General features: G+C 41.4%; 1 protein-coding gene across 1 annotated transcript in view; it reads left to right on the forward strand.

Moving 5' to 3' along the window:
• Positions 1 to 2,132: 2,132 nt before the first annotated feature.
• Positions 2,133 to 12,096, forward strand: part of CUNH11orf80 (chromosome unknown C11orf80 homolog) — a 91,140-nt gene continuing 81,176 nt past the window's right edge. The window contains exons 1-3 of the mRNA XM_029208029.1: positions 2,133 to 2,269; positions 4,246 to 4,387; positions 10,194 to 10,247. Of these exons, the coding sequence (XP_029063862.1) occupies positions 2,240 to 2,269; positions 4,246 to 4,387; positions 10,194 to 10,247 (226 nt within the window). The 5' untranslated portion in view covers positions 2,133 to 2,239. The remainder of the gene's footprint in view (positions 2,270 to 4,245; positions 4,388 to 10,193; positions 10,248 to 12,096) is intronic.

Genomic DNA, 12,096 nt, shown 5'->3' on the forward strand with positions numbered 1-12,096 from the left:
AGCTTTTGCACGGAGGGGTTGGCTTCTCATGGTAATGTTAATGTCCCTGTACTACAGAACTCTGAGACAAGCAGTTAGGCAGTCACATCCACGTGGGAGAAGGCAAGAGTGGTTAAGAGATTTTTATTTCAGATTCTGGCTCTGCCATTTACAAACTCAGCGTCATACAACCTCTTCTTGGAAGCTCATTCTCATCATTAATAAAACAATGATAATAACACTTCCCTTAACAAGATTGGGAGGATTACTTAAGATACAGGAAAGGTGAGGACCACTTAGCACAGAGTAGGTGCCCACCACATGGCAAGCCTGCATCAAACTTTGCTGACTACAATGGCTTATGTGGTGGCAATCCCGATGGCAGGCTCTCGGATCACAGGCTCCCTTCCTCACTTCGGCCTACATCTGGCTGTATCCCTGGCCACCTCTGTTAGGCCTCCCCTGCCTCTAGGATGGTATTGGGTATTCCATTGCATGTTCATCCCTGATGCTCACTCCAAGGCCAAGGGCTGGAAGAAGGACGACCAACTCACTTGAAGTACTTCTACAGTGGCAGCTGTTCCTCCACCCTTCCTTCCCAGTGTCATTCTCAAGGTGGGCATTTTCTGCTGAGCCAACACTCTCCATGGGAAATATTTTAAAGAGCCATCTTCAGCATCTTGGTTTCTCACCCATCAAATAGTGAAGATAACAATTATCTCACAAGATACTTGTGAGGGTAAAAAAAAATTGATGTAAAGAGCCAGTGATACCCTACAACAGGTAGTCATTCAATCTTAGCTCCCTTCCCCTTGGCAACTCCCCTTCCTAAAGGGGACACCCGAGAGAGAAGAGAGTGAAAGGGAGAGGAAGGCTCCAACGATTCCCCAAAAGTCAGTTCTCATATCAAGTCCGAGATGGTTTTATGATGAATTTTCCATAAATAAAAGCCACCTTTCTGCAATAGATCTACCTATTGAGCAACAGAGATGGGGAGGGTGGTCAACAGTGCTGAGCAAAGATGGACAAGGCTCTGTGATTCAGGTCTCAATAGTCATGTCCTCTGGAGTAGCACCAAGGTTATGTACTGGACAGGCACTCTGCCAGCTCCCCTGCCTGTTCTGCCCAGTCCTGGCTTTCTGGAGCTGGGGTGGAAGAATTTTCCTTGAAGGAAAGCAGCCAAAACCCTGCACCACCCTTCTCCTTGGGCAACGCTTTGCCAGGCAGGACTCTCTCTCACCAGTTTTCTTTTGGATGCCTGAGGAACCAACTGCCAAATCATCAGTTTGGGCTCAAGCCCCTCTTACCATGCTCCTCCGTGAAAAGCCCTGAGTTCAGCAGCTGCATTCTGGAGGGCTACCTTCCCGATCAGTTGGGAATGCTCTTGGAAATCCCCGGAGCTTCTGTCAGCTGGAGCCTAAGAAATCCAGGTCCTGTCGTTGGCATATTTAGTGCACAAACTTGGGGGGCTTGTGCCCTTCCAGATCCTGCCTAGGGGCTGGCTGGGCACCCTGGGATTAAGCTGGGGATCTGCTTGGGACAGGTTGCCAGATAAAATGCAAGACGCTCAGTCTTGAATTTCAGAAGAACGAATTTTTTTTTAGTATACATATGTCCCAAATATTGCATGGGATACACATATGACTAAAAAATTGTTTTCTTTTAATTATTATTTTTTAAAATCGGAAATTCAAATTTAACTCTTTTTTAACTTGACAAGGGTGGGAAACCAGAGGTTGGCCTGGGGCACTGGGGGCAGTCCCCCCTGGAGGTGAGACTGTTTGGAGGTCAAGCACCGGTTTGGGGATCTCGCTTCCGGCACCGGCAGCCCTTCTCCCGGCGGAGGCAAAGAGCTGAGGGCTGCACCTCGCGCTGGGACCGTGGAAAATTTCTTTCGGAAGGAAGGGAGGAGTGGTGGCCTGTCCTCATTCTTGCTCGCCTGCAGCCTCGGTTGACACCCGCGGGCTCTCCCCAACCCCGCAGCCTGCCCAGCGGCCGGCCCACGGACCGCCGCTACCGCGGGAACCCTCCACACCACTCCTAGCAGGTCCTGGCGGCTCGCCGCAGGGGAGAGGGGCGGGGCGGAGCGGCGCTGAGTGCGCAGGCGCCGCGAACCGGTGGGCGGGGCGCGCGCGCGCGCGCGCGGGCGGGAAGGGACGGCGTCGCGTGGCCAGGCGTGGGCGTGGGCGTGGGCGCGGGCGGAGGTCGAATCCCTGGCGGGCGCCCAGCGATTGGGCGTCGCTAGTGCTCGCCGCGCGGAATGGAGGGGACGGCCGTGGCTGTCTGCGAGGTGATGCCGGGAAGGGAGTGAAAGCGGAGGAGGACACTCTGAGGAGACGGGCCTTGTGAGGAGGCCGCGAAGTTTGGGCAGAGGGGTCTGGCTTTGCCTGAGGGGGAGAAGGAAGGTTCGGGAATGATAGGATTCGGTGAAAGTCAGCGTGTCCCTCCCGGGGTTGTGAGGAGCAGAGGAGAAGTGGGGCGTGGGAGCATCTGGGCAGTAAAGCCCGCGGGGTGCTCAGTGAGGAGAATTTGGTCAGTGGGTGGCATGGCCGTCCTCTGAGCGCTGGTGTCGCCCCCACCTGACAGCTGAGAAAACCGAGGCTCAGGCAGCTCAAGTGTTTGCCAAACCTCAGCGGACGCCCAGGTTCAAGCCCGGATGCCAGGCCAGGAGGACCCGCCCGTGCCGGGGAGGGCGAGCAGAAAGCAGGGGTGGGCGACCTGGGGGGAAGTCGGGGCCATCCGGTGCAAAGTGGGAGCGAGGGAAAGCCGTATCTGGCACGCGGGTCAACCGAGGTGTGGAGGGGGTTCCTGGGTCAGGTCCCAGAGCAGCTGCCTGATGAGAGGCTGAGGTTCGGAGGCTTCACTCACCCAGCTCGGACCACACCACGCGCCAGAGATTCTCTGGGGGGTGGGACTGAACACCTGGCCCCGACTTGCCACCTTTGTTCATTCATGACAGCGTTTTTACAGCCTTACATGATTGAATTCTTAACTACTGGCCTCGTATTAGACAGATTAACTACTAGTACGTAACTACTAGACAGGTGAAATAGGACCAGAGGCCACAAGGGGTTGACCTGAAGGCACCTCGAGTTCTCCCAGGCTTCCTGCCTTCTTTGTTATCAGAGAGAGTTGGAGGTTTAGATTTTACAGATGACAGAATCTAGCATAGAACCCAGAGCTTCTGACTCACAGGCTGATGTTCTTTTCCCAACTGCTCTCTCATGGATAAAGAAACTGCGGGAAAATCTGAACAGAGGGAGCACAGTAAGTCAGAGGATGTGTGAAGGAAAGTGTTAGACTGTAGAAATGCCTGGAAACCTTTCTTACAAACTGGTACAAATTGGGATCTTAGTTCCCAAGTTCTCATGCTGGGATCTCCCTGCCTTTAAAAAGAAAGGGGGGGGCGTGTAATAATTTTTGCTATGGTACCTCAGTGTGGAAGTGAGAGTCTACTTTCATAAATAGTAATGGAAATTAAATACAATATATTTTATTTTAAAATGGTCTCATCAAGATTGAATGTTTTACCAAGATATCGTGGAGACCTGTTAAACTTAAAATATTGTGTGCAGATGAATTTGTTAGAAATAATAGCTAATATTTATTAAGCATTTACTATATACCAGGCACTGTGTTAAACATTTTGCACATATTGTTTACGTTCAGAAGCTGCTGTATGTGGTAGATTTGTCCTCATTTTTATAAATGAGGAAGTTGAGGTACAGAGAAGTTAAGTAATTTGTGCAAGGTCACATGCTAGTGTTTGGCTCATCAGGGATTCAAACCCAGGCATCTGCTTCTGGAGCCAATGTTCGCAACTAGTATTCTGACCCTCAGAAGTGTTGATTTAATGAAAGGTAAAGGTGATTCACAAGCAGATGCCATTCTTATTCATAATCTTCATGTTGGCTTTTATTTAGGGAGAAGAAAAAAATAAAACAGGAAAAACAAACTCCCACTTAATTTTTTCAAATTATTATTTCCAGATGAACTTATCCTTTGAATAAAACAATTTTTTGTCTCCATTTCCTGTCTTGGACATTGTGTTGAATTTCGCTGTCTCCTTTTTTATGTCACTCACCTAGCTGTTTCTTCTGTTTAGACACAATGCTTTGTTCTTAACAATTGTAAATCTGACATTTTGCAAGCAAGAATATTAGTTTTTGGAAATGAGAATTATTAATTTAACTGTGTCATACAAGTTTATTATTACCATGATTTTTTAAAGAAGGTTGTGTTTTCTTTGAATTGTGCCCTTTTCAGATACTGAAATATTTAATTATTCACTGGAGGTGTGAAACAGCAAGAATATCAAAGGGAGCATTGCTAGAAGGAGAGCTAGTGATTTCCATAGAAGCATTAAATTCTAAGCACCAGGCAAATACTCTTCATTGTGTAACAACTAGTAAGTGGAGGAAGAAAAAATATTGATTTCTGTCTTTGTTTTGTCATGATTTATGTTATAGTTTATTTAAAAATTTCAATTAGTCATAATCTTTTATTATGTTATTACTCCAGAGTTGTTCCAGAATTAAACTTAAGTGATTATGAAATAAGTATCTGGTGATAGATTTACAAATCTGTCATACAGGAAAGGTGAGTAGGATGACTTATCAAAGGATTATTTATTTTACTGGTTTAAGTTTAGATTGCTCAGAAACAATCTAACTCTTGCTCTTGGTTTTAACCTCCTTTTTCATAGCTAAATTATATTACATTGAATTTTCTATCCTCTTTCGTTCATGTCCAGCCTTTGGTAGTTGGAAAAGAGCCAAAAAAAAAAAATTAAATGATGAATGGTGCGTACTTTGATAATCCTAACTTGCAGTTAATTTGAAAATATATATCTCTTCCATTTGGCTCTTACTCTTTCATCATTTTTGCCTGTACTCTTGGAAAGCTGATGCATTGAGTGGCCCTGACACAATTAATTTTCTTGAACTTGTGAAGTGATAACTTTTTTGTCTGACTGTCTTTTGGCTGTGTGTGTGTGTGTGTGTGTGTGTGTGTGTGTGTGTGTGTGTGTGTAGGTTTATTGAAGAATACTTTGGAATGAAGTTGTCCCATCAGCCTTAGAGGAGTCACCCTGAGTCCCAGTTGAGACTGGATAGTACTTTAGGCTCTACAAGACATTTTCTCACCTGAACTGGAATGACCTGTCTTCTCTTTGTTTACCTAGCAGTGAACATCCTCAAGAGGGATATGATAGTTTCGTTTGCTGTTACTCCACATGAACTCCAGTCTGATTAGACAGAGTTCCCACCATTCGTGAGAGAGGTGGTTAGTTACCTGGCTAGGGTGATGTTGGTCTGCATATGGTTCTCTTAGCTTGTGCATTGATTCTGATCCAGTAAACTGTGCTCAAGGTGGCAGGGTTGATTTCACTCAAAGAAAGGGACTTGAGCCACAGTAGCTTTTGGCAAGAAACTGAATTCCATAGACATTTTGAGCCTAATGGACCTCTTCAGCCCGTCTAGTGTAAGGGGCCTTTCTCTTCTGCTTATTGTCTCTTTATTATTTTTATTATTTTTTTGACAGGAGGAAAGGCAATACGTGCTTGTCATGAAACATTATAACATTACAGAAACATATATTATGGAAAATGAGACTCTTCAGTAATCTCACCCCTTGAGATAATTATTAACATTCAGTATATATTCTTCTAGATTTTTCTATGCATATGTTCAGAGTCTTTCACCAGGTAGATAAAAAGCCAGATTGCCAGCATTCTAGAATTGAGGGATTGGGGTGGGGGGAGTGGGGGGTGGTTGTATCTTAGCTTTCAACGTTTATGTTCACTCAATCCGTTAGTTTTTAGTACAACTTTAGTTCCCAGCCCAGAGACCCATGCTTCTATCTTTTCAAAGAATAACCTCTCCCCATCCCCTCACCAAGGTTAGGGAGGGCCAGTCCTTAGAAGGCTGAGTGGAGAAGGGAATCTAAAGATCTGACTACTTCTTAAATTCATTTTTTCAGCTGACTCTCCTTATTTTGGCTCCCACTCCTACTTCCAGAGGTTCCTAATACTGCCATTTTTGAGTCTTTGGGGATTTTGTTGTATAATTGGTGTTGTTTCTTCACCTTTCCCTTTTTTGGCTTATAATTCAATTTTTCAGGTTTTGAGTCCGAAATCCTTTCCCACTAGTCCTTCTGCTTTTCTGTTTCTATAATTTTATTATAATCATCTTTCTCTCTTATTCTCTATCTTTGTGGGTTTATTCCTTTAAAAAATACTCCTTTTCCATTTTATTGAGATTTCAGGAGGGAGTAAAAGTAGATGTGTATGTTCAATCTGTCATCTTTACCTGAAAGTGTGGATTGGTGTCATTGGGCTAGGGCTGGGAACTAAACCTGGGGCTGCTGTAACAAAGTATCACAAACTGGGTGGCTTAAAACAAAGTAAATTTATTCTATCACAGTTATGAAGGCCAGAAACCCACAATCAAGATCTCAGCAGGGTTGGTTCCTTCTGGAGGCTCTGAGGGAGAAATCTATTCCTTATCTCTCTCCTAGCTTCTGGTAGTTGCCAGCAAGCCCTTGGTGTTTCTTGACTTGTAGATGTATTGCTCCAATCTCTGTCTCTGTCTACATGTAATGTCTTCCCTTGTGTTTGTGTCTTCACATGGCCTTCTTATGAGGGCACCAATTGGATTTAGGGCCACTCTAACCCAGTATGACTTCATCTTGATGACATTTATGAAGACCCTATTTCCACGTAAGCTCATATTCACAAGTACTGGGCCTTAGTTCTTCAAAATCTCTTTTAGAGGCACAAAATGCAACTCACAACAAACCAGAAAATTTTGTTGTTGGAATGGTCCATCTTTGAGAAGCTGAGGGATGACTATATATTAGGTTGGCCAAAAGGTTTTTTCTGTAAGATGGCTCTAGTAGTGTTTAGTTGTCTTTAACTTCATTCAAAACAATTTTGTTAGATTGTATTGTGACAGCTGTCATATCAGCGTGCATTTAGAAAAAACTTATCAAAATTGGTGAATTTTTGTGTAGCCATTTTAATATTGAAGATGAAAGAAAAAAGCAACATTTTCAGCATATTATGCTTTATTATTTCAAGAAAGGTAAAAACACAACTGAAACACACACAAAAAAATTGTGCAGTGTATAGAGAAGGTGCTGTGACTTATTGAATGTGTCAAAAGTGGTTTGCAAAGTTTCGTGCTGGAGATTTCTCACTGGACGATGCTCCACGGTTGGGTAGACCTGTTGAAGTTGATAGGGATCAAATCGAGACATTAATTGAGAACAATCAACATTATACTACACGGGAGATAGACGACATACTCAAAATATCCAAATCAAGTGTTGAAAGTCATTTGCAGGACTTCCCTGGTGGTGCAGTGGTTAAGAATCCGCCTGCCAATGCAGGGGACATGGATTTGATCCCTGGTCCGGGAAGATCCCACATGCCACTGAGCAACTAAGCTTGTGTGCCACACACAACTACTGAATCTGCATTCTAGAGCCCACGAGCTGCAACTACTGAGCCCACGCACTGTACGGCCCATGTGCCACAACTACTGAAGCCCGCGTGCAAAGAGCCTATGCTCTGCAACAAGAGAAACCACTGCAACAAGCCCGCACGCAGCAACGAAGACCCAACGCAGCCAAAAATAAAATTAGAACAGAAATCATTTGCACCAGCTTGGTTATGTTAATTGCATTGATGTTTGGGTTCCACATAAGTTAAGCGAAGAAAACCTTCTTGACTGTATTTCCGCATGTGATTCTCTACTTAAACGTAACGAATGTTATGTTCCATTTTTAAAACAAATTGTGACAGGAGATGAAAAGTGGGTACTGTACAATAAGGTGGAATGGAAGAGATCGCGGGGCAAGCGAAATGAACCGCCATCAACCACACCAAAGGCTGGTCTTCATACAAAGAAGGTGATGTTGTGTATATGGTGGGATTGGAAGGGAGTCCTCTATTACGAGCTCCTTCCAGAAAACCAAACGATTAATTCCAACAAGTACTGCTCCCAGTTAGACCAACTGAAAGCAGCACTCTGAAAAGCGTCCGGAATTAGTCAACAGAAAATGCATAATCTTCCATCAGGGTAACGCAAGACCACATGTTTCTTTGATGACCAGGTGAAAACTGTACAGCTTGGCTGGGAAGTTCTGATTCATCCATTGTATTCACCAGACATTGCACGTTCAGATTTCCATTTATTTCGGTCTTTACGGAATTCTTTTAATGGAAATTTCAATTCCCTTGAAGACTGTGAAAGGCACCTGGCCCAGTTCTTTGCTCAAAAAGATAAAAAGTTTTGGGAAGATGGAATTATGAAGTTGCCTGAAAAGTGGCAGAAGGTAGTGGAACAAAACTGTGAATACGTTGTTCAATAAAGTTCTTGGTAAAAATGAAAAATGTCTTTTATTTTTACTTAAAAACTGAAGGAAATTTTTTGCCAACCCAATAGTTTTTCCTATCAGTAATTGTTGAAGGCTTTAACAAGTATTATTACTGCAGTGTTTCCCAAAATGTGTGCTACAGGATGTTTATATAAATTATGAGAAAGGAGTTACGCAGTCATCTAAACTTGAGGAATGCTGGTTAAAATCAAATGAGTTTTGTCACTTTAGATCTTCTCAGAACCTTTAATATGCAAGCACGGACTGTGAATCTTTAAAAATGGGCTGTAGTATATAGCATTTCCCAAACATTTGACCTCGTAGCTTTTTAAAAAATCATCTTTTGTAAAGAGAATTTGGGGGAATGCTGTGGCTTTAAAAATATGTGTTCAGTCATCTTTGCATTTGAAGGGTAGCACTTTATTTAGTACGGAAGGATTAGAAGCATAGCTGAAAATTTGGGGTTGGGTGTGGAGCAGGCAGAATGATTGCTCTCCCTGCACATGTTCACCCAAAGTGACCCATTTTCAACAATTGTTGATATGATACTTGTTAAAACTAAGAAAGGTTGTTAGAGAGAACAGTGTGATATATGCAGTTGAGAAACATCATGGACACATTGTGAGACATACAGTTTGTGGTTTGTTTCTTGTTGATATTCTAGCTCCTTGCTAATCACTGGTGTCGGCCTGCTACCACCTTCCATCCCTGTCCCAATCACAATCACCCACTCCTTTAGGTCAGAATCAGTGTATACCTGTGAGGAACACTAAGTTTAAAAAAAAAAAAAAAGATTGTTTTTGTTAAATATTCTATGCTACCTGGGCTCAAGCCTTTTGAAATATGTATCATTTATCCAGAATCATTCAAAATCTGGAGATCTAGAACAATGCTATCTGATAGAACTTTTTGTGATGATGGAAATGTTCTTTATGCTGTTCAGTACCGTAGCCATTAGCCACGCTTGGCTATTGAACACTTGAAATGTGGCTAGTGTGACTGAGGAACAGAGTTTCTCATTTGATTTAATTTAGTTAGATTTAAATAGCCTCATGTAGCTAGTAGCTACTGTATTGGATAGCACACATTTAGAGAATGGTATTGCCTCTCACCCTAGATCAGTGGTTCTCAACCTTTTTTCCCTGCCTGAAGAATACATATTTCTTGAGGGATAGACACATTTCCATTGGTTCTTGTGGCAGTGATTCTTAGATTCTTAACTGTGGGGTCGTATCATTCTGGGGGAAGGCATGTTCTATTTGGGAAAAAAGCCTCCAGGTGATTCTGATCTTTTCCCCCCTCTTAGGTGCCTGCTTCCTCCCTTACCATCTTTCCCTGAAGAATTATTGCTCTAAGTGCCGGAATGTTCAGATTTAGAACTCTAGGTACAGATAATTCTTACCTGATAGTCTAGTAAAGAGTAAATTTACTAAAGAGTAAATTGGTTAAAAGAAAGGCCAAACATTTTAATTGAATCTCATACTGGAATATGAGTTATTGGCATGATATACTCTGGTTATTAGCAAGAGTCTGTGGTCTTCCTATGATCCTTTTCTATCAGGAATAGTAATATCCAAAGAGGCAGCCCTGGTGTTTAATATAGGTAAAAAGAGTTGCTATTTGGTTCTCATCTCTAGTAAGTTATTCTGCCCCTGAACAGTTGTAGCCTCATAATACTTCTTTGGTGCCTCCATTTTTACTGAATTCATTAGTAGTGACCATCTTTTAATGTTCTGTATCTATAAACAGTGATTTCAGGCTCCCATATGATTCTTTAGATGAAATCCATTGAATTGCTTTATTTATGATACTTCTTTGTATTCTGTTTCTTACAGTTGCTTCTGCAGGAAGCATTTTTGGCGGTTTGGTCCTCAAGAAGTTCCTAAAAGGTAAAGAATTACCCAACTTCCACAAGATTAAATCTCTTCCTGTCAATAAATTTGGTATTTTCTGAAACAAATTTAACATATATTGAAAGATAGAGTTGTCAGATTTAGCAAATAAAAATACTGGACACTCACTTAACTTTGAATTTCAGATAAACAATGAATACTTTTTTAGTATTTGCATGTTCCATGCAGCAGTTTATCCTGTAATTTATCTGAAAATCCTGCTGAAAGATGATCTATAAAATTGTACAGATACAGGAAAATTGTATAGACCTAAGACAAGATACCTAGGTCACTGTAGCTTCTCTGAATACTCTGTATACAACCTCAGGCAGAATTTTCCCAGATGTAAAATTCAATTTTTAGTAAAGTATTTGTTCACATCTACCTCAAAGAAATAATATATGGAGAATGCTTTTACTATAAAAGATTTGGGCTGGTATTAATACTGTTTTCCACATGCCAAGGTTTACGGTTTAGGAGTTTTCAGTGACCTTAGTTTTAGAAGTTCTTCTTTCCTTTGATTTGAGAATAATCTAAAACCAAAGGACATACATACATTATTTTAAGGAGACCAAAATGATTTGAGAACCATTGTGCTTTCATTTTTATCTTTTATGGTTGTGTGGCTTGTAAATATTATCTAATGGGTCTGTCTTTTCCTAATGAGTGGTTAATTTACAAATTTTACAAAACAATTTTTTTAAAAGAAGCTTTCCCCAACTAATCCTGGAATGTAAATAGATTGTGGTGGGTTTTTTTTAACTTTATTTTATATTGGAGTACAGTTAATTAACTGTGGTGGGGTTTTTTTGACTTATGTTTGTCACTGCTTTAAGAAAATATGCTATATATTAAATATAGAAACAATCAAAAAGCTACATTAGAAGGGTATAATGTTATAAAGTAAATGTTTGTGAAATGTATTACTGTTGGACTTTTTCAAATAGCAGGGTTTCTTAATGCTTTTTAAAATACAATCAATTTAAAATTTTAATTTATACCCAGATTTCCAGCAACTCAATTACTGCATAAACCAAAGTACCTTCCTTTATCTTGGTCTTATCAAAGAAAAGAAGAAACTATTTTTTTGCAACTCACAATATGAAAGACTAAAGACATAAACATATAGGAAACAGTTCTACCTTTTGAAACTTCTTATTTGAAGTAATTTTTAGTTTAAGCATGGGGATTTAAAAGTGCTTGCTTGTTAATTTAAGGGTCATCAGGTGTATTCCCTTTAGCCTTTGAAATTGTCTTGGCCCTCTGAATCTACCCTCCAGCTGTCTGTACACTGGATTCCTAATAAACCTCAGCTTTTTGCTCTGTGGTCCTAATTTGTTTAGATTCTGCTTGGTGTGCACACATTTAAAAGCAGTAATTGTGGAGGAAAAGTAATAAAACAAAAAATAGAGATTTTTGTTCTTAGCTCCATAACAGATGTACTGTGGGAGCTTGGGTAGAATGTTCTCCCTGTAGTAATAATCAAAGTGATGATTTATTGAGCATTTACTGTGTGCTGAGCTTTGTGCTTGACACAGAGGGGTTACAGTGGTGAACATGATAGATTTGGTTTCTCCCCTTAGTGCCATATTTAAGATATCTTAATCATCTAATTATACTGCCTCCCAAAGCCTATGCCTGGAAGAAAGAGAGAATCAGCTTACTGTCCTGGAGAGTTTGCTGCAATTCTAAGACTTTTAGAAAATCTGAATTCAACTTTAAGAATCATGAGTTGACTGCCTCAAAATCATCTAGTATATTTATCAATCTTTAGTTCTCTTCCTTTTTGGATTATGCCACTGAGATGATGCAAAGAGTGGAAAGGCATTCTTAATGCCATTGCTCC

Source organism: Monodon monoceros, unplaced genomic scaffold (assembly GCF_005190385.1).
Source record: "Monodon monoceros isolate NGI ecotype Baffin Bay Population unplaced genomic scaffold, NGI_Narwhal_1 Super_Scaffold_7, whole genome shotgun sequence".
Taxonomy (NCBI): Eukaryota; Metazoa; Chordata; class Mammalia; order Artiodactyla; family Monodontidae; genus Monodon; species Monodon monoceros.